Source organism: Dermacentor andersoni, chromosome 3 (genome assembly GCF_023375885.2).
Source record: "Dermacentor andersoni chromosome 3, qqDerAnde1_hic_scaffold, whole genome shotgun sequence".
NCBI lineage: Eukaryota > Metazoa > Arthropoda > Arachnida > Ixodida > Ixodidae > Dermacentor > Dermacentor andersoni.
In genome coordinates, this window is record NC_092816.1 from 10,331,950 (window position 1) to 10,355,718 (window position 23,769).

The following is a 23,769-nucleotide window of genomic DNA, read 5'->3' on the forward strand; positions in this document are numbered from 1 at the left end:
TACTAGGTTTCTTGCGACGAAATGCAAAACATTTTCCTTCGGAAACTAAGCAACTCCTATATATTACGAATGTTAGATCTGTCCTCGATTATGCTTGCACTGTATGGAACCCTTGGCTAAAGGTTGATATACAAAAGTTAGAACGAGTGCAAAATTTAGCGGCCCGTTTTGTGTTCCGTAATTACTCTAGGCATTTCAGCGTATCACGTGCGAAAGAGAATCTTGGCTGGGAACTATTAGAGGAACGAAGAAAATCACTCAGGTTAAAGTTCTTTCATAACATATTTCATTCTAGAACTGGTATTGAACGCGATAAGTAGATACTTAAGCCCGAGTATGTATCTTTACGTCCAGATCATGTGAATAAGGTAAGAGAAATAAAATGCAAAACCGAAATGCTAAGAATGTCTTTTTTCCCCAGAACGATTTCGAACTGGAACAGGTTACCGCAGGACTCTGTGACAATTCTGCCTAATGATGCATTTTTTTCTTCCTTGTTATAACATGTTCTTTTGATGAATGAAGTTGTGCTCTCAGGACCAATGCTGTCTAACGATGGATCTTTCTTTTTCTTCATTAATATAACACATTCTGTTATTGACTGAAGTTGTGTTTCTCAGGATGTATATGTTGTGCCGTAAATTATTTTGCATTTATTATAAAATGACTTGTACTGTTTGTTGTATATACTATTTGAACCCCCCCCCCCCACTGTAATGCCACAGGCGCTGTGGGTTCTGTAAGAAATAAACACACGATTTGTATCAATACACCGTGCGTGTGGAGCAAACATGTCGACAGGGCTTTGATGGATTAAGGATGCCTGATCTGTTGTGGCACAACAGAGAGGAATTGTCAAACTTGTGAAGGGCGCGTCTCAGGTGACCCAGATCCTGGCGTTGGTGGGCGGCTACCTGGGCATATGGCTCGGCCTCTCCATACGCACGTTCGCCGTCATCCTCGTCAACTGGTGCTTCGAGAAACTCCGGCGCCTGCAGCGATCCAAGTACGCGGCCGCCGAGTGAGTGCTCGTTGCCACCGCGGCGCAGTCTTCTCGGACAATCGTGCATCGTAGCTCACTTCCCAGGCCCGACACGTATCGCGCAATCAAAGAGAGACCACAACACTTACGACACACGTAGAAAGTGCCCGCTATGGATCGCAGCAAGAACATGCTAGAGCCTCTCGAGTATTGTGGGCACGAAAAATAGATGAAAACGTGCTAATAACAAGAACAGCTTGTTGCACGGGTGTGAACTTTCGATAACCCTCTATAGTGCTCTCCAGTACGCACTTCTAAGTGTTCCGTTTTGAACCACCGTACATTAACTGATGCACTAAGACAGTTGATTGTACAGCTTCGCGCAATCGATCACATCGCCTCGTATAGCCTAAGGCAAATCCCTACAATCGCACCTTGTTGACCATCCTTCGGCGGCCCATGCGACCTCGCAGGGTTTCGAGCGTGGCCCGTTTCGTGCGGCTGGTCATAGAGGCCACGTGCCTGGTGCTGTGCGTGCGCAACTCGCTGGCGGACGTCCACCACTACTGGCGCTTCCCGGCCTCCGTCGTCTACAACGAGGACCAGCACGTGCGCTTCCCCGTGCTCACGCTGTGCTTCCCGGACGGGTACGTGTCTCACTCGCGCATTTCATCCTTTCGCGCCCATGCTGTTCGGTTCTTTGATGTAGGATTTAATGCGGGGCCCGTGCCCCGCCGCGGCAGGACACCAGACGGAAAAAGGAAGGCAGCTTATTTACCCGTTAGGAGCGCAAATCTCTCTACTGGTCTTTACTATCAGCCACATGACTTTATCATGTATCGTGACCTCATGATCGATCGTCTTTGAGAGGTTGATCGATCGTGAATGCGCTGATTATATGAAAACGTGCATGCTCGAGTGATCTTCAATCATTTCGTCACTGGTCGCACTTGTTGCCCGTGTTGGTCGCTCCTGAGTGCGGGGCTTGGGAGAACTGCAGCAGAAAGCGTCTCTGGTGTGGATTTCTGCTCTCCTTCGCGAAATGTACAGTTAATGTTTTGCGTGCAGTATTTGTAGTCATGTAGTTTATTTTCCGCTGCGTGCAAGATTCTTCGTTATTTAGTTTTTTATGTAGTGACTGTGCACATACGGACTGCTCTTGTAACGCGCGCTGTGCGTGGGCATTCGCAAGTTGCCGATCCACCGTGCCCTGACAATAATTTTTTATAGGAGGCTAAGCCTGAGTTAAGTCATCTTATATTCCTTCGTTATTTTTAGTTTTTGCATTTGTTCCTTTTTGGTTTGTTTTCTTTCTTACGTTCCTTAGTCGCTGGAGTTTATTTTAGATTACAGGAATAGAAGGTAATTTGGGGGGGGGGGGCTACTTTCCCAGAATTTGATCATTTAATATACAACAACAACAACAACAACAACAACAGTGGCGGTAGCAACACTCAGTCGTTGGAAATTCAGGCTACATGACTAGTCATGTGTATAGCTCAGGAAGTGGGTTCACTTTTGATTTCGTGAAAAGGTTGAAGAAAATTTACTTCTTTTAGCACATATATCATTCGTAATTCTGATATCTAGTGTACCACGTATCATAACTACTGTGCAAAATAAAAGGTTAACAAGATAACCATCATCATCAGCAGCAGCAGCAGCATCATCACCAGCCTGGTTACGCCCACTGCAGGGCAAAGGCCTCTCCCATACTTCTCCAACAACCCCGGTCATGTACTAATTGTGGCCATGTCGTCCCTGCAAACTTCTTAATCTCATCCGCCCACCTAACTTTCTGCCGCCCCCTGCTACGCTTCCCTTCCCTTGGAATCCAGTCCGTAACCCTTAATGACCATCGGTTATCTTCCCTCCTCATTACATGTCCTGTCCATGCCCATTTCTTTTTATTGATTTCAGCTAAGATGTCATTAACTCGCGTTTGTTCCCTCATCCAATCTGCTCTTTTCTTATCCCTTAACGTTACACCCATCATTCTTTCCATAGCTCGTTGCGTCGTCCTGAATTTAAGTAGAACCCTTTTCGTAAGCCTCCAGGTTTCTGCCCCGTAGGTGAGTACTGGTAAGACACAGCTATTATACACTTTTCTCTTGAGGGATAATGGCAATCTGCTCTTCATGATCTGAGAATGCCTGCCAAACGCACCCCAGCCCATTCTTATTTTTCTGATTATTTCCGTCTCATGATCCGGATCCGCCGTCACTACCTGCCCTAAGTAGATGTATTCATTTACCACTTCCAGTGCCTCGCTGCCTATTGTAAGTGACTGTTCTCTTCCGAGACTGTTAATCATTACTTTAGCTTTCTGCAGATTAATTTTTAGACCCACTTTTCTGCTTTGCCTCTCCAGGTCAGTGAGCATGCATTGCAATTGGTCCCCTGAGTTACTAAGCAAGGCAATATCATCAGCGAATCGTAAGTTACTAAGGTATTCTCCATTAACTTTTATCCCCAATTCTTCCCAATCCAGGTTTCTGAATACCTCCTGTAAACACGCTGTGAATAGCATTGGAGAGATCGTATCTCCCTGCCTGACGCCTTTCTTTATTGGGATTTTGTTGCTTTCTTTATGGAGGACTTATGGAGGTGCAGCGGTGGCGTAGAGGTAGAACACCCGCCTCACGTGCAAGAGGTCCGCTGTTCGAATCCCGGTGCCGCGCAATTTTCCACCGGATTAAAAAAAAATCCGCGTGTTGATAAAATTGCGTAAACAGGCCTGGAGTGTCGCCTGATCCCGGTGACCAGAACCGGTAACGCACTCCCTCCCCAGAGCAGGATTGGACACCCTGGTTCAGTACTTGGCCACAACCTCCTGTATGAACACAACAATCAAGTTAACCGAATGGCGATTCCGAACTCTCATTTTTCAAGCTTTTGCAAACTATTTCAGAAAAAAGTCAGTGCTCGCTCTATCATCCCCGTTTTATGGAGAGTGCCGCCTTGAGTTATAACCGCAACTATATTTTTTTCTTTCGCCTGCTCACGCTTACTTTCGCTCAGAAGGTAATTTGTCTATGAGGAATCTAAAAACTTCTCTCGCGCGACTATTCTTTCTCCCTCGTCCCAGCTACAACAAATCCGGGATGCAGGTTCATCAGGAGATGGAAGCTCCTGTCGACATCGGCGGAAACGGGGTAAGAACACGACAGCTTTGCGTCGTTGGCTGCCGATGTGGGACGCACGCTGAGCGAAAATCACATAGCCGGAGGCTGACAGATGTCCTTGTTGCGCAGAGAAGTTTCGCATAACGCATTATGAAGAACACTATAGAAAAACCTATCGAAGCTGTTGATGTTGCAAAAGGCGTTCTTGAGGATTATTACGAATCTCCCCTTTGAATCTCACATCAGCGAACTTTTCAACCAAGATAAGGTTATTCTAATGTACGGCTTCTGCAAGTACCGCGCGAGGCTGACACGCACTTTCGCTCTTACAGACAACAAAGTTCCTTTCCAAGTATTTGTCTTACCAAAAAAAAAAAAAGAGTTGCTCGCATAAAACGCGTTTTTCAGACGCGTGGAAAGGCATAGCCTGCGTTAAATCCGTGAGCCATGGGCATTTAAATACAGTTTGCTTATCTTTCTGAGCAAGTATCCGGCAAAGGAAGTCGTTATTATAAATGAAGAATTTGATATTTTTATACGTAAATGAAGATATAGTTCTACATTAGCGTAGACTTTACTTATTGTAATCGCCTATGAGGTCATTTGTAACGCACACAAGTTTAATAGCCGCGATCGTTCTTGTTAGCGTAAATTGACTGCTGCGATACACAGCTTTGAACACGACTGCTTTTTGTAGCCACACTACCACTTGCTCCAGCGTTTGAACCTGCTGTATGCACGTTTCAAATTTATTGTGCAGCTCGTCCTCTAGATGTAGGGGTGGCTGCTTCGTCAAGCTACTCGGGGTGGCCGCTCTTCGTGGCTTTCCCTGTGCCTGTGTTAATTTCAATAGTGCTATTATAGATACGTCAATATTTAACAGTTGCCCCCCCAAAATTCGGCAGAGACACTTAAACTGCTTAGGCGTGGGAATTCGAAAGTATTGTGGTCGCTTCTGTGAAATTTTTTTTTTTTCTTCTGCCCGTTCTTTGTCGGCGCAAGCACTCGCGCCTGCGTTTTTGACCATGCAGGGCCAAATGAAAACGCGCCAAGTGTCTCAAGGCGCTCACTTGCCCGCGAAGAGTTCAAAACTCGAAGGACCACTCACTGGTATTCAATCGGCTATTAATGCTTTTTATTTTCTACACTCATTTTACACACTCCTGACGTGGCGCCACCTTTCGCCCATTGGCTGCGCCGTCACGTGCCCAACGACGCACGATCTATAGGCCGCACATTTAGTCAACCAGAACCGTGGAGCCGCCATGGAGTCGGAATTGAGTGCTTGTCTCGCACCCTGGAGGTCCGGGTTCGATTCGCGTCCAGAACGACATTTACCTACTATTCTTTTCAAAGGCATTAATTTACTTTGTTTACAGGTACCTCCCTGAGAATTTTGACGTCAGACGTTTGAGTATTTCTTTTGTATGGTTTTACGCTTTGCCGTCGGCCATTTTTGATACCATCATTCGGCCACACCGCCGACTACAACGCCTGGTTTTCGCCTATTGGGTCATATTGGGTCAAGCTGGCACCACCGTCGGCGTGACGTGGCATGAGGGATCACGTGGACACAGCGGCCGCGTCGGCTGCTTCGGAAGCGCCGAAACGAGCTGAAAACGAAAGTTTAATGTCCCACCTGCGGCGCGGTTCTGATTAAGTGGTGAGGCTTTACCGCCTTGGGTGTCAACTTGACAACATCTGAAACTACTGTAATACGTAGTGACTGCCTTTGGAGGCGCGCAGCATGGTAGGCTACTGCTCGGTGCCGCAGTGCCGGACGTACGCAACGGAGCCCGGTGTCAGCCTTATTCACACGTAGCCGCAGGGCAAGGAGCTGCGTGAAGCTTGGCTGGCGAAACTTAGAACCGGCAGACAGCCATCGGCTACAACTCGGGTATGCAGCAAGCACAGACGCGAGGAATATTTCTGCTACGGCGCCGGGACTGCGCGATGTTCGGTGAGTAGCAGAAAACGCGGACTGAGACGCTCGCCCGCGCCCGCTGCCCGGCTAATGTCAGGACGGTTTGGTCTATGAACTTGTTGATGCTAGATACTGGCAAATTCACTGGAACAGAAAGGGAGCGGTAAGACGCACATTAAAGAAAGGCATGGCATACGGTCATGTCTGTGTTAAGAATTAATGCACTGGCTTACAAAAAAGAAGCAGAGGGAAATCGCACGCTGGGGAGACCGATAAACATACAGTGCGACGCAACTTGAGAAATAATCTTGAAATGTCCAAGAATTTAGAAGACAATAAAAGATTGAATCGTCGCGACGGCACATCACAGTCGCCGTAGGCGTCGAAGTCTCTATAACGAAATTATTTTTGGACAGTTCTGATAGCGTCCACGCAACAATGGTTGCTAGTGTACTGTCAAATGCTCATGTGCTGCGGCCTAAAGCTCACTGCACGGTGCGAAAACGCGCTCACAGCGAAAGCAAAACATTGTGCGCGGACATGCATGCAGACGCGCAGTCGGTTGCTGGGAACCCGTGCGATCGCTGCATTGAGGCTTCATTCTGTTATGCCCCATGTGGTTATACAGACAGCCCACTATAAGAACATATTTCACATAGTTTACTTCCAGCGCTTGCCTACCTTTCACGCAAGACGCCGGTTTGGGAGACTCCATCGCGGCGACCGCGCGTAGTGGCGTTTGCTGTACGTATTCGGTAAAGAGATAGCGTCTGTAAACGATTCTGTGCTTTAAGTTTGCCCTAGATTATTATATCGACAGTCAAAAACTTCCCTCGTTTTGAGAATACTTACATAAATGTCCAGGAGGGCTGCCGCGTGGTGTTTTTATTGAGCGCCGTAAGCGAAACCAATGAGGAGCGCGCCGCGTGATCCCTCATACTACGCAAGGGAGGTGCTTCCGACAGATGGTGACTCCGTAACTCCTCGCACCCAATAATGCGTTCGCATTAAAACCACCATACATTATAAGGCATGAAAAGTAGCGTTGTCTATCTCCACGAGACACGGCTGAAGACCATCTAAAAAAGATAGACTCATATCGCTTCTCTGTTCCGGATCTGAAGTTCTTGAGTCGGTGTTACTCTAACAAGCAATGCAAAGACAACACTTCTAAATCAGCATGGCTTGTTTGGAGACCACTCAACAAACCTGCTTAGTCTTATGAATTATACCTCGACAAAAAGTAAGAAACTTAGGAGTCCTTCCGAAGCAACCTAATTGGATTCGAACAAAGTTTTGGTGCTGATAGTTGCCCATCATTGTTAGCAAATGCGAAGCATTTCTTGGCGAACATTTGCTACATTGAGAGTATCTATCTAGCCACTTACGTCTTGGTGCTCTCATGGTCGTTTCGTCAATTTGGTATGTACCAAAATTGGCACAGTATAACAAGCGTGTATGACGAACATAAATGATTGGTCATGACATGAATATCATGACATGTGTGTCATGTCAGTCATGAAACAGTCGCCTACGCCTTGGTGCTCTCATGGTCGTTCCGTTAGCTTGGTAGGCTCCCCGCACGCTGCTTCGCATAACATCGATTCCCACAGGGCGTGGGATCTGCCGGTTATTTTTTCTTGTCTAGAACTCGAACAGATGTCTTGAGCTCGAACGTTTCAATGTGCGCATGTCAGTACTTCTGAGGGTAAGTTGACACGTATAACGCTACTTCAATGAAGCTTTTTGGCCTGGTGAGGCGCCTACTTCTTCTGGTTAAGCGAGGCTATGGTTGAGCTCACGCACTTTGATGTTGACTATTCAGTTGAAGCTCTACTTTTGCAGCTATCTCATTCACGCACGATGCAATGTGTGCGTGACTAACCAAACATATTATTTATATACACGGCCACTACAGGCATCCCACAAAGCTTAGCATTAAAACCAATCCTGTTCTTAATTTTCTTACTGATTCTTTGTTAATTTTATTAATGAATTTGGCACTTATTGCCCTGTTTCCATACTCTCTATTTTTGGCAAATGATTCGAAAAATCATTCTGTCCAGACTCTCGGCCTTCGAAGTAAACACCGCATTTTCACAAACACACAGTATGGATTCATCTCCTCACATTCCACAGAACTAGCACATCTTGAGCAAAAAGAATTCATTATACAATCAATGGAAAACAAGCACAGTGTTTTGAATTTGTTTATAAACTTCAGAAGCCTTGGACTCTCTTTCACACAAATTCTTATTCATAAGACTAGAGGCTTCCGAAGGCACACACCACCGTTACTGCTGTCTTACCTAGGCCAACGGGGACAATATTTCGAAATAAACATTGTTCCTTCGTCAGCAGGATATCTCGTATTGGAGTCCCCAAGGGGAGTATTCTTGCACCTTTTTTTTAACATATCCATAAACGACATCATACACACAACACTGGACGCTAAATTCATCATATATACTGACGACAAAAGGTTGCTCTTTTCAGGTCCAGATGAAGCTCATTTGGTAACTTCAGCTAAGGAAGATCTATTGGAACGGAAGCAATGGTCCAAGAAAAATGCCCTAACAGTTAAGGTCTCTAAAATCAAGGCGATGTTTTATATGCTAATGATCCTCTGGACGGTAGCACGCCAATACCTTACGACTCCAAATCAATTCAGATTGTAAATGACTGCAAGTACTTAGGTGCTACATATTCTAGTGCATTGCCCTGCGATCACCACATTCAGCAAATGGCTAGAAAACTCTCATATATAGTTGGGGCTTTCTGAAAACTTCGGTACGCGATACCACTATGTGTAAAACTATTAATCTTCAACTCCTTATTCTTATGTCATTTAGTTTGCTGTCAACTGGTCTGGGAAACAATGACACACGCCAACAAGAAAGTGGCACAAATGTTGAAAAAAAAAGAGCTATAAGGGCTATCGATGATCTGCCCTTAGAAATAAGCGCCGAGTCCTTTCAACGTGCGCGAATAGTAAGCATATTTAACATGTATAAATGGAGGCTATATCTCTCATGTCGAAAAACAGTCCGGGATACCCATACAACGCTATTACAACATGCGTCATTAGCAAATAGAAGAATAACTCACGCAACACGACACCCCGAACAATGGCATGTGCGAATGTCATGTGCAGTACCCGCAAACAAACTACAGCAAACAAAAATTATGCTATACTCCTCCAATGTTCTTAACAAAATTCAGTTTGCAAACGCACAACCAGACGACACCACAGTTCAGAACTCCATTGACAGTGTTGGTGCGATGAAGAGATTGTATTGACGTTTTCCTTTATTGCTTTGCTACTTAGATCGGTAACCACCAATCTCACCCATACTTATTGCATCGCTTATTGCGATTATCCTTAGTGCTCGTCTTACATAACGCTGTCGCATACCACAGTCTTCTGCTTTGAACAGTGGTGAGTCGAAGGCCAGTCAAGCTGGCTAGTTCAGCTTTCTCCCTTGGCTCTACCATTTCGTCTTTTTGTACATATTAATTTTTCATTAAACTTCGAATAAACTTGCTGGCATAAGAAATTCCTCGTTCATTTCATATGCCGATGGCATCAAGCTTTTGAATGACACTTTCAGTATTGATGACTATCCTATCGTGCGTTCCGACCTTTCTTTGTTCTGTGAAGCGTTTAAAGAAAATCACTTTTAATGCTGCTAAGACAAATAATATGAATTTCACTCGCAAGACAAGAAGTATTCCGCTTTGTCATTCTCTAGATTTGACCTACCATCTTCGTCATCGCCATATAGCCGACAAGAAAACACGATCAAGTCAGAGAGAGAGGACAAACGTTTAGAACGTTAAGAGCGCAGCTATATATCTGTTTTCTTATTACAGACTAACGTTTTCTCCTTCTCATTCTTTCTTTCTTTCGCCCTTCTACTCATTACCACTCGGAGCAGCTCTACATGTAGGCTGACGAGTCAACCTTTCCAGCATCGGGGGAGCAGAGTGTACAGGAGAAAGTAGTTTGCCCGATTACAGATAGGGCGTGGACCTCCGCTGTTCGTCCGCGCCTCTCCATCGATCTTGTACACGGTGAACGCAAGCTACAGCCGCTGCCTGTGGAGAGGGTCGAGGGTAACAAGGCAGCCGACCGCGGCCTCCCGTGGCGGTCATTTCTGCGCGCTGACGCAATGAGCGACTAATGGAAGTCGCCGTATACTGCAGCGCCGTCGGCCGGCCTTGGCACACTTTGCACACAACGCCGGAAAAACAGGTGCACGCCGCCGAAGGTGTGTATATATATAGGCGCACGCCCGCACCGCCGCCGGCGAGTCACCGATTGTGGGCAGCATCTCCCTGTCGCTCGACATCTGCTCCTCCGGCCAGTTATGCGCGCATTTCGTAAGATATGTAGGGAGGGTTTAGTATTATTTTTTTAAATAGCGATGCTGTTTAAGTCAGGCCGGCGAACGTGCGCAGCAAAACCTCGCCGAGCGATGACGTCATCGCACGCGCTGGCACCGCTTCACCGTAGATTTGCCTCGCCGCGCCGTACAGAGGCCGCGCATGCGCAGATGCGGATCGAAGCCGTGACGTCAGTACGGGGCTATAAAAGCAGCTCCGCTCCGCCGCCGCGCTGACAGAACAGCTGGGTCTCCGACGGAGGGAGAGCGTCACTCCAGAACAAGCGTGGCGTAAAAGCCGCCGCGCCGATATACTCGCGAAGGAATGCGACGACTTCGGTCCAATCCCGAATATGGCGCCGGTGAAGCGGCGGCGATACGTCAGCGAGTTATCGAAGCACCTGTGTAGTTGTGCCATCGGACGACGAAAGAAATTACTGGTACTCAAAATAAAACGACACATTGTACATACTTTAATGACCGAGTGTTCATTGCTCTTTGGGGGGTAACGACGACACCACGCAGAAAACTGGACCGGCTCTCGAAGCGTAACCACGCAGACAACTTTGTCGCGTCTCCAAGCATAACCACGCATAAACTTAGCCGCACCAAGAATAACCTCGGTGGGGCCGCCAGCTTCGCTGTTTGCCCAGTCTTCGCGCCACTAGTGCGAAGCTGCCCGAAATGTTTTTTAACCATCTTTGTGCAGCTTTGAAGCATCGTACAAAGACAAATTGTAAATGGCTGGACGCCACCACAGATCATCTTGAAATCAAAGGAGCGCTTCGTAGTGGCAGCCGCTAAGTACCCGCGTGAGGAGACGGCGGGCTTTTCCGAGTCGTCACACGCAATAAGCGGTTGCTTGCGGATGATCCCTGAGCTTTTAGATGCCCAAAGCAGACTGTATGTGCTTCTCACGCCAGATGTGTGTTAAACTAAGGGCACGCGCTATGGTTCCTCTCGGTAAATGTTTTTCACATACCCATGAAGCCGGGAGGGGAGGACTCCAGTCATCATTTACATGAAAGACGCTTCCTCCCCTTCGTTAGTGGGGTGACAGTTGACGCAACAGGGAATGTGACAGAACGCATTTACTTACAGCTGTTAACCCCAAACTTGCGCATGTATGTGTAAAGGAGACAGTCCATGTTTTATTTTTTCTGTCACGCCTTAAATATTCACGGCAAGGATGAATACGTGAGCATTGCTAATGAAAAACTGTACTGGTTGCCCCACATAACTTGAGCCAATGTTATAAAAATGAAAGGAACTCCGGACGCGAGAGAGAGAGAATAATAAAGGAAGGCAGGGATGTTAACCAGTCAATAGTCTGTTTGGCTACCCTACGCTGGGGGAAGGGAGAAGGGTAAGCGAGAGAAGGGAGAGAGAAGGTGTAGATACGTGTACGGACAGCACTTGAGTTAAAGACGCTCGCGCAAAGCAGTTCTGAGAAAGCATAAAAGTGCCTTCACTGCCTTCTGAGCCGATAATCGGTCGGGACGGTGCTCTAGTAACGTATGTTCACTCAGGGCGATCATCTAATTTCCTCAATGTGTTGAACAAAGATTGTCTTTGTGCTTGAAATTGAGGACAATGGCACAATAAGTGTTCAATGTTCTCCTCGCATCCGCAAACATCACATGCAGGACTATCAGCCATTCCAATTAGTGCTGAGTAGGCATTCGTGAAGGCAACTCCAACCTATAACTGACACAGAAGAGACGCTTCACGTCGGTGTAGACCGGCTGGAGGTCTGAGTTGAGGTGACGGGTTTAGTCTGTGCAGTCTTGTGCGCCTTGTATGTGTGTTCCACTCTGCTAAGGAGATCGTGCATGCTAAAATGCCAAGTTGTCTCGTGGCGTCGCTCCTTGAGAAAGGAATGGGGACGTAGCGGTCTTCTTGGTTTGATGTCCGAGCTGGCTTATCGGTGTCATCATTTCCTATTATACCGCAATGACCTAGTATCCACTGGAAAGAGATATCATGGCCTTTTTCTCTTAAATGATGGACAAGTTCCACGATTTCCCACGTGAGCTGATCGTGAGCTGCATGTCGGAGAAATGACTGCACACATTGCAAGGCCGGCCTTGAATCGCAGAAGACTGCCCATCTTTTAGGACTTTCAGCCTTTATCACATGAAGCGCGTCGCGGAGAGCCGCGAGCTCTACAGCTGTAGACGTAGTGACATGGGAAGTCTTGAACCGCTGGGTTATTCTCATTGTTGGTATAACTACAGCGCCACCGGAACTGGTTGATGTAGTTGATCCATCAGTGTAGACGTGTGTGCAGTCGCTGTATTTCTCGTACAAGAGAAGTAAAGTTAGTTGCTTGAGCGCTGATTATGGAAAGTCCGACTTTTTCTGAAGTCCTGGGAGTGTAAGGTTTACTTGAGTCCGGCGCATACACCATGGAGGCATGGAACGCCTTGCCGCAGGTGTGTAACCTGACCTGAGAGGGGCATGGTGCGCGAAGATAGTCGCACTGAATGTCGTGTGGGGCGTATCTACTGGGAGACTTGCGAGGTGGTGGTTAGGGGTCCGGGCGAAGTGTCTTATGTGCACACGCATTGTTCCAATGCTAATGTGCGTTCTAATAGCGGAAGCTTGAGCGACGGCAATAACTTCAGTCGTTGGCGCACTCCGCGGTAGACCAAGGCATATTTTGAGGGCTTGGGCTTGGATGCTTTGGATTATATTCAGGTTAGTTCTGCAGGTGTTGGAAATGACCGGTAGGCTGTACCGCAGGAATCCAATAAAGAGGACCCTGTACAGTGGCAGCATGGATTGTATTGGCACTCCCCAGGTCTTTCCTGCAAAGAACTTGAACCTATGGCAAATTCCTGTCAGGCGTTTTCTCACATAATTCACATGAGGGGTCCAGGAGAGATTTTTGTCAATGACCACCCCCAAAAATCTGTGACTCGTGCTGTACGAGATCAGTTGTCTGTCGACGGATATCACGTATGGAGACATTAATTTCCTGGTAAACGCCACCACTGCACACTTTTCGTATGATATAAAAAGTCCTTGTTCTCGAAGGTAGGATGATTGATGTTAAGGTGGCTGCCTTCTGAAGCCGCGCGCGAAGTTGCAGCCGCGTCACACGCGACGTCCAAATGCAAATGTCGTCGGCATAGATGGAGAGCCTAACAGTGCATGGCAGGATGTCGGCAAGGCCAATGAGTGTTAGACTGAAGAGCGTTGGGCTCAGTACTCCGCCCTGAGGCACCCCGCGGTTACTGCAATGCGGGGGGGGGGGGGGGGGGTAGGGCCATCCTCGGTAAGTATGAAAAAGTATCTCTTATGTGGATAGCTACTTATCCAAAAATAGACTTTGCCGCCAAGTCCTACTGCCTCTAAGGCGTTGAAAATCGCTTCGTGCGTTACGTTGTCGTACGCTCCTTTAACATCCAGAAACAGGGCAGCAGATAATCTTTTGCAGGACTTCTGGTGCTCGATGTACGTCACCAAGTCGATAACGTTGTCTATGGAAGAACGGCCACGCCTGAAACCGGCCACTACATCTGGATATACCTGGTAATGTTCGAGGTACCATTCTAGCCATGCTAGAACCATCCTCTCCATTAGTTTTCCGATGCAACTGGCAAGCACAATTGGTCGGTATGACGCAATGTCTACAGATGACTTGCCAGGCTTGAGCAGTGGAATTAGGCGACTGGTCTTCCATTCCTGGGGAACCGTACCTGTCTGCCAGGAGCTGTTGAACAAGAGCAGGAGCACTTTTCGAGCCTCTTCGCCAAGATTACATAGGGCACGGTAGGTTATACCGTCGGGTCCTGGTGAAGATGAACGCTTGCACAAGGCCAGTGCAGCTTCGAGTTCCTCCATGGAGAAAGTTCCTCCATGCGGGGGTCGCGTGAAATCGGTGAGTGGTGGAGTGTCGATGTTCCAGCGGAACTAGTTTCGCCAGCAATCATCCTGCAGAAAGCTTCCGCGACGTCAATCTCGCTGCATTGTTGGTGAAGGGCCAAAGATTTAAAAGGGTGGCGCTGCTGAGGGGTTCCACGGAGACCACGAACAGTTCTCCATATGTGAGACAAAGGTTTCCGTGGATCCAAAGACTCGCACAAAAACTTCCATCTTGGCGATGCGAGTTTGTCCATGCGGCGCTGAATTTTCTTTTGAGTTCTTCTGGCCAACCTGAAGTCATGTACAGACTTCGTGCGCCTGTATCTCCGCTCTGCACGGCGACGCATTGCGCGAAGCTTCTCTAGCTCAATGTCGTAATCGATGCGTGTATACGTTCTCGGAAGCGAATGATTGGCAGCCTCCAGGGCACTCTTTATGATGTCCTCTAGGCTGAACCAAATACATAATGTTGGCACTGGCCTAGAGTTACTCAGGCTATTTTTATTTTCCCCTTCACAAACGGATTAGTTATGTTTAATTAAACTTTGTAAGTATTGGCTGCAGACCCCAAGTGGGATATGCAAAGTTGTAGAGCACCTTGAGAAACCTCTCAATAAATTGTTTCCGACACGATATATCTCACGTGTTCCTTTTTTTCCGCGTTCCAAAGAAAGCCCACGACATATGAAAAAATACCACGTGCCGGGCGCTTGCGCACTGTTACTGTGGTGCTCTCAAGCGTGCGATGGATGAACAAGGTCGGCTGCAGCGAGATTGGCCCGCGACAGGGTGTTATGTCTGATTTAGGTATCTGGGCACGCGGCTCTTATCACATGACGGTGCAAATGCATGCTGCTGGCCAAGCGTTGCCGAAGCGATAAAGCGTCTAAGGCCTCGAAAAAGAAAAGACAAAACCAGAACTTTGATTCTGCTTGAAAGAGGGAAAGGGCGAAGCGCGTGGGTACGATGGAAGGCGATGAGGGTTGCTACAATTTTGCCTTTGTACACAAATGACTTGTATAGTAGGTTTCGAATTGAACGATGATGCTACAACTTTAAACCTTAGGGCTCGAATGACAGTGGATAAATAACACTTGAACAAACCTAACTAATGGTAAAAAAGAACCTTGGCTATAATCAAGGAAGATTACACATGTACGGCCCTAACGCCGCCTCCCCACCCAACCCCATTATACTCCGCCGGCAGGGTGCCAGCTCTTGCTTATTTCAAGCATTAAAAAAATGAAGCTATGTTCTTGTTCTCCTTCGTCTCCTTAGATGCTTTATTACTTCGGCACCGCTCGGCCAGCAGCACGCATTTGCGCCGTCACGCGATAAAAGCCGCATGCCCAGATGCCCAAACCAGGCATAACGCCCTGTCGCGGGCCAGTCTTGCTGCAGCCGACCCTGTTCATCCATCGCACGCTTGAGAGCAGCACAATAACAGTGCACAATCGCCCCGTCACGTGGTATTTTTTTTATAGTTCGCGGGCTTTTTTTGGAACGCGGAAAAAAGGACCAAGTGAGTTATATCGTGTTGAAAACAATTTATTGAGAGGTTTATCAAGGTGCTCTACAACTTTGCGTATCAGACTTGGGGTCTGCAGCCTATACTTAAAAAGTTGATTAATTAAACATAACTAATCCGTTAGATAAGGGAAAAATAAAAAAAATAGCCTGAGTAACTCTAGGCCAGTGCCAACATTATTTATTTATTTTATTTATTTATTATGCATTATGCATTTGGTTCAACTCGCGTCCGGAGTGCCTTTCATTTTTAAAGCTTTGGCTCAAGTTATGCGGGACAACCTGTATAAGTCTGAATTTACAAAGCTGCTCGTTCGTAACTGGTTTCTGCCATTGAATGGCTGCCTTCGCTAATAATATACCCTACGTCATAATTTGCTGGCATATGCTCTTACGCACAGTTTTAGCGTAGGAACCACGTTTTTTTTTTTTTTTTTTTTTTAAATACCGGCCAAGTATAGATCAATAGGTGCCGGTCCATAGCGACGCTCGAAACGCACGTGAACATCACCGGAAAACAACTCGAGAAATGCCGTACCACAACGGTTGATAGTGGCAGCCAAGAATCTGGACAAGGCGTCCGCAATGACCTCGTTGAGGTACGCTGCACAGTAGGGGGGGCCCCGCTAAACAGACATTGTTGTATGTTGCTGGATACGAGTTCGCCGTTCGAGGCACTGCATAGTCTGAGAACACGACGACGAGGAAAAATACAAATGACGGCTGTATTGCACTCCGAGGAGACTCCATCACTGACAACATGGAGTCGTTGCAAGTCGAATGGAGGAGGAAACAACTTTATTATGCAAGTGTTATGCCAACAGGACCACACTGCCTGCCGCCGCCTGGTAGCCACGCATGTACTGTGATTTTTGCTTCTGTAGCAGTTAGGAGCTCAAAAGTTGGTTTGCTGAGTATGTACTTCCTTTGACACCGACGACGTGATTCACCTTTTCCTTATGGGGAGGCACCTTTGCTAACCACCACTGCCACTGGAGCTCAAACGTATGCTTCGCGTCTTTGAGCAACTAGGAGCTGGATGCCCTCCCCTGCGTTAATCTTTGAAGATATGAAATGTATATTTCGAAAACAACCAGGGAATTACTCGCGTATGCAGGACGATCGACCCCTACTAGTTGCTGTCGAACTCCTCTTAAATGTCCCGTGATTGGTGGTGCAGATAACTATAGCTAAAATGCCAGTGGAGTTTAAATAAATCTACAGATTTTTCATAATATCACTTGAGAGATGAAATGCGATGGCATTTTGTGGATTCTATCAAGCGGTAATCTTCCATCATACATTCGCAGTGAATTAATCAATGAACGTCAAATTTTCTTTGACGCTTATACTGTGAGACCTTTTTTGCGAGAATTACACGAATATTTCATCCGGATTGTTTTCCTTCTGGGGAGTTAGAGGAACACTAACCTTGATAAGAACCAATGATACTCAGTGGGAGCAAACGTATGCTGTGAAGAGATTTCACTGCCTCCTTGGTGTTCAAGTCCAGCTTTGTGTTGCTCCGCAGTCTAGCATTGACGCCGCTATCAAAACAGCTTTGCAGCGAACGCTGTTATGTGTGCGCGCGTGCATAACTTATTCTTCGACACTTTCCTTCTCCCTTTCCTTTTTTTCCCCAGTGTATGGCAGCAAACCTGATGCAACCTGGTTGACCTCCTTGCCGTTCCTTCTCCCCGTCTGTCTCTCACGTGCGCGGCCTTCCACCACCATTGCCCTTTTCAAACAAAGCACTTTTGACGCCCGAGAGATTTCCAAGCGAGCGCCATGTTGCTTGGTAGTTTCCGCATCCCGACGTTGTTTCGGACTGGCGCCACCGTCTGCAACAGAGGTCGCCACCTTTTCAGGCCGGACCGTGCTTCCCTGCGGGGGCGGCGCATTCGGTGATGCGAGAGACGCAATCCAGCGAGCGAAGAGGATCATGCCGCGTTGTCACGTGGCGCTCACGTGATGTCTCTGTCCACCTCCTCCTCATCTCTTCACCTAGAAGAAGTTTATTTTACCACATAAGTACACTGATGTATACAAAGCGGTAGGGATGGCAGGATAAAAGCTGCATAACGGCAGCTTGACTAGTCCCACCTCTCCGTGAACAACGGGCAGCAACATGGCAAGATATTCGTTATCCATACTTGTGGCAAGGTTAATATATACATATTCACAGACACATGTATACACACATTTATACACACACACACACACACACACACACACACACACACACACACACACACACACACACACACACATATATATATATATACACATGCATATACGCGTACATATATATGCAAGAAAACCAGGAATATAAGAGTTAAGCTTCCGTTCTCTGCAGTCGTACAGGTTTGATGCTCTGGTCCATGCTCGGACTGGACTGTGACCACTCGATTCTAAACCCCTGCTCGATGCTGCAGTCACTTGTTGGACAGCAGAGAGGAGTAACAAAGATAGCCTTTAAGCATTAGTCGCACTGCAGTTTAGTGCAGACGGTTAGTGCAAGCAGATAAAAGACAAGAGAAAATTGGGATTTGGCAGGACGTAGGCACGATATCCGCAAGCACGATATCATTGATGCCGTTGCACATGGCCGTACATACCTAGCTTCCTGTAAAACAGTGGAATTCGTAATATTGAAACAATGAAGTGGGGCTTCCGCACCGCAGGAAGGCGCGCGCAAAGGTCGACGCCTCGAGAGACGATGAAGCGCGTTGGCTGCACGTTCTTCTTCTGGCCCGCCATTAAAGAGACAGCATCTATATTTCCATCTTCAACTTACATTACAATATGTCGGGAGACACTTGAAAATGCTTCCATCTTACTGCGATACAGCGCGGGACGCAACGCTACTTTCAAGTTTTCCTTTTGCCGCCGCGCAGCCTGCAACATTCTCCGCTACATTTCTGGACTGTTGGATGTTCCACAAAACGGAAGCTACTCCGTCTTGTACAATCACCCCGCTCATGGCCAGTGAGATTAAGGACAGGATACAAAACCCGATTATCTAGGGACAGAGAGCTATTCGTGATTTTAACGAAAGGGATGCCGCAAGGTGACCGCGCCGCGAGGTGGAACATCCAACAGTCCGGAAATGTAGCGGAAATTTAGCTGGAGGCTAGTTCGAATGGCAGCGGGCAAGGGTTGGATGAAAAGTCGCTCGCTCGCATTAGACGTGATTGTCCATAAGTGACAGAAGTGGTTTCTTGACTTCTCTCCCCCCGGAGAAGTCAAGAAACCAGCGCTAAGTGCACGCGCATTTGTATTGTCGCTCGCTTCGAACGACCCTCGATGGTCGACCTCGACGGACGGAGGGCTCGCAATAAGCGTTTCTCCATTTCAGCGGCATGCGATCGCCGCCCGAAGGCAGTCGGAATGGCCCGCAGGCACCGAGGTGCGCCGCCGCGGTTACGTGCAAGGCGCGCCCCATTGGCAGACACTGTGTCGCCGGATTCGCGCGCGCCAAGTGAACGATTGCTGCCTTCACTCTTTCCTCGCCTCTCTTGTGCGACTCAAAAAATGGCGGTTTGCCCGTGGCGAGAGAGTGCATTCGACATCACGACTGCCGCGGTATTTTTCACATCGGCTGAGAAACGCGCAGCGGTATACTGCAGTGGCGCTCTGCTGCGCTGTCAGCACGCGATGTTGCCGGCTGTGGTGGCCGCGGAATTAGGTGGCGACGAAAACGCTCGGTGCACTTGGTAGATTCGAGCATGTTCCAATGGGTGGGCAGATTCGAGTGCGCGCTAAGGAACCACGGGTGTTCACAATTAATTCGGAGCCTTCCACTTGGGTCTCTCATCGCCTCAGTGTGGCTTCGGGACATAAAACCCAATCAATCAGTCAATCAACGGTAGAAAAGATGGACTGGCGAACGCACCATTTATGCTGTGAAGAACATCGCTACGGGCGCGGCTTATTTCTAGCGCCGCTGTCAGCTGCATAAGCTGCCGTAATGGAGCTTTTTGCCACACTATATTTGCCACTCGTGTAAAACTTTGGCGTGTGAGGTAAAATAAGCTACAAACTTCAAATGGAGGACAAACTGGACACACGCTGCTAATGGAGGGTTTAATGCAGATATTACTCCGCGGAAGATCGGAGAACTCGCTCGTATACAACCGGACGAAGCGTCTAATTTTGACTCCATCAACATAAACATCAGCACACGAAGAATAAAAGGCGACTTATCGCCTGCACCACTGCTACACAATACAAGCGCAACGTGTTTCGACTGAACCCTGAAATGTGTAGTCATTCAACTATGGAAGCACGCAATTACAGGCGAGGTAAAAAGTAAGAAGAAAAAGCGTATAAAACAGACACTTCGCAAAGTGCACTGTTACATGAACAACCTTGAAAAAGAACAAATCCTTGTAAACCTATAACGGTTACGACATGATCACGAAGTAATTTAAAGCATGTAGCGAAAAGACGTCAAAACCACAATCAACAGGATGAAAGAAGTGCGTAGCGACCGGGCAAGGAAGAAAATCGAGTTTATTTATCGTTATTTTTTGCTTCACTGGCTTAAGTTCAACGACAAGGCCTCAAAGACGTTCTGCTTCCGATCCATTGCGCATTGAGAAGCTGGCTCTGCCTACACGCCAGATAGCGCCAGTATCTCAGCTATTCACACGTTCAAGACATGCCGTGCAGCTTAAAAAAAGAACGTTGGAGATACCATGCAATGTGGGAATTATTTGGGCTTTTGCAAAGCATTGCCAGGCACATGGACATGATTGTGTAATGCAAGCAAAGAGAGGGAGGGGGGAGGACAGTGGCAAGGCGACAGTGAGGCCGATAGTATCTCGGCAATGCCACGACGCCTTATTTGTCGTACTCCAACAATACAACATTACGTGATTGTGCCACACACCGCAAAACCTTATTATCATACGATGTTTATGTTTCTGCAGTAAACCGCTCGCAGGCTATGCCGAAACGCAAACACCATTTCAAGCAGATACAGCGTGAGACGACAACGCAGCGATGCGACCAATATGACTTGTCGAGGAAAGAATGGTGATGAGAGGCGTGACGGTTTTGGTGTTGAACAGCGAAGTTGTGGGTCTTGGTGAAGAAGTGTTTCTTCAGCATAGGTCAACACACTTTGTTATAATTAGCAACTATCACATGTCGTTTCCCATGCTGCTATATTAGTGAAATCTACGTACAGCATATTGTGCGTGCGTGCGTGCGTGCGTGCGTGCGTGCGTGCGTGCGTGCGTGCGTGCGTGCGTGCGTGCGACTGCTTTATTTGATGAGTGCCTCTGAAACTTTTGTTTGTGCTCGTGGCGATTTTCTCTCTGGACTGTCCTTCAAACTTTTGTTTCTATGCAATATGGACCCCTTATCGTATACCCATTTTCGTTTGTAGGTTTTGAAGACTCTCCGTTTTCACGTCTCTTGTCCCGTCGTTGTTACAAATTGTGAACGTCTGTTATATCATTATATACTCCGTTAACAGTTTTCTAAACTTCCTTTTATCCTTCGTAATAGGTGCGTTTTAGTAAAGACATAAACAGCTGCTCCGTTCGTTGGACGATATTGAGGCCGGCAAGGGTGGTTGCCGTGCTTGTCAAGTGAGATCGACGAAAGCTCGCGGAGCCTCAGAGGCTTCCGTTCTTCAATGTGGGTTTCTCGCACCGTGCAATGACCCTCGATGCTTCGTGGTTTAGCGAAAAGCCTCCGTACGACATGTGGGTAGCAATACTCGTATCTGTATTTTACAATCGCAAGTGGGTCTGTCTAGAATTCGGCACCGAACAGTCGCAGGTTTCTTTAGGTTCTTCTTCCTGTTAGGATTGTGGCACGTGTCTAGACATGACGACAGGTGTCAGGTCAAAATAACTGGCAGGTAGCTGTTTTAATTACACGAATGGCATATTTATGTGCTTTGTTGTAAAGAACACCAGAGACTGCATACATAATGATAGCGTACGTCCTTCACAGTGTTATCCTCTGTCATAAGTCGCGTGGTGTTCAAAGGGACCGCCTAAACAATACCAGATGATTTATATTGAGTTGGTCCAATCAGGTTTATACTACTGTTCCTCCATTAAACGTGTAATATATAACATTACCTACCGCCAAGGGGAATTCCTTTGAAACGTGACAACTTTACCAGCACCTGACATGAAGTGCCACGTGATCGACCACATCATAATTGCCGCTGGAGGCGTAAAAGGCCCATCAATCGAGGCTCGCGACGCGACCTTGGACTGCTGCCATGTACGGGCGGCGGGCCGCTGCTGCTACGAATAGTCACTGCAGGCTCACACCAGCCCTAGTAACAACGAACGACACGCGCGCTCAATGACGGAACGCTCGCTTTTACCGCAGTGAAGCGAAAGTGGACAGGGCAAACACTTGAGGTTGGCCGTCCCCCGATAGCAGCGGCTTAGTCTCGGGCACTGCATGCGTCCTTCGGCTAAGTGAATGAAATCGCTGATGCAACAAAAGTAAAGAGCGCGCGTGCAATGAAAGGTAGCAAGTAGTACGGACGATGGCCACAGCATCGCGCCAGGTCTGTCTCATTAACATGTGAGCGTGTAGCACAAGGGGCACCCAGGGGCACCCCTAGTTGACATCATGGTGAATCCAAAACAAAAAGAAAGTTAACTAATAAGAAAATTAGATTCTGTGGTTTTACGTGCCAAAACCACGTTATGATTATGAGGCACGCTGCAGACTGCGGAACAATTTTGACCACTTAGGGTTCTCTCACACCCACTCAATCGACGGTGCGCGGACGTTCTCGCATTTCGCCTCCACCGAGATGCGGCCGCTGTGACCGGGGTTCGACCCCGCGCCCTCGGGCTTAGCTGCGTAACGTCAAAGCCACCGCGGCGGGTATAGTTAACAAACTCCGCAATTGAGCAAATGGCATGTTGAGATACGTCCACGGTGTAAGCACACCGGAAATTCCATTATTAGACATAGAAAATCGTCATACTCTAAAGAAACGCGCTTTTATTTCACATAAGCAAAACAAAATAATTAATACTACGTGCGTTACATGACTGCACGAATACAGGGAAAGGAAAGAAAGGCTTAACTACTCGCATGCTAACCGTAGTTATTACACATGCAACACTGTGCGATTAAAGGCACAAATTTAGCACCAGCTCGACGCTATGCTATAGTCGGCGCTTCACATTTGTAAGCGAGTGTAAGTGCACATGCGAAATGTGCACAAAATGCCATTCTGGGAAATGCCGTTTTAAGATGGTTAGTTGTACCTACGAGAAATTGATTGTTGCGGCACACGTATGAGCAACTGGTGCAATAAATACATCTGAAGCTAACTGTAACTGTTAGACCGACCGATTCGGTCGCCTTCGGCCAGGGTGGCATTGCGCCCAGCGGTCGCAGGCCACTTTCCGCTGACCTTCCGCGGCTGCTCTGCTACAAAACAGAAGCGCGTAACCAGTTTGGAGAGCGATGACGTACACTTTCAAGCTCCCATTTTCGCTTAAAAGATTGAATATTACAAGAGAAAGTTAAAGTCAAAGTTTCTTTTGCTCAGCAACAGTTCTTGCAGCTTGCTGAGTTCACTCTTAAAATACGATGCAGTCCGTCTCACAAGCTAACGAGACCCAAGCAGCTGCCGTTAAAATCTGTGACGTCGCGGCGCGCTGCACGGGAGGGAATTTCGAGTTGGCGTCGCCACTCGTCCTTCATGGTTGCCAAACCTCCGGAAAGAGCGGCTTTTTTTTTTTGCCATTGCAGTAGCGTAACCTTTCAATTAGGTGACTTTTATCTGTAGCATCCATTTACTGTACGAGTGTCGTCACAAGTTTACGGCACGCAGGACCTGCTACAAGGGTGAATTGCGAGCACGCAAAATCGCTTAGCTGACACCGACAGAAAACAAGGGTGCGGCACAGGTACTCTCTCTTTAGTCGACGTATGTTCAGTGCGCTTACATGCTCGCAA

General features: G+C 47.5%; 1 protein-coding gene across 1 annotated transcript in view; it reads left to right on the top strand.

Annotated features, from left to right (window-relative positions):
• LOC126520776 (uncharacterized) overlaps positions 1-23,769 on the top strand; it is a 171,600-nt gene that overhangs the window by 112,174 nt on the left and 35,657 nt on the right. Inside the window, exons 11-13 of the mRNA XM_050169555.3 lie at positions 882-1,021; positions 1,456-1,629; positions 4,071-4,137. Coding sequence (XP_050025512.3) covers positions 882-1,021; positions 1,456-1,629; positions 4,071-4,137 — 381 coding nt within the window. The remainder of the gene's footprint in view (positions 1-881; positions 1,022-1,455; positions 1,630-4,070; positions 4,138-23,769) is intronic.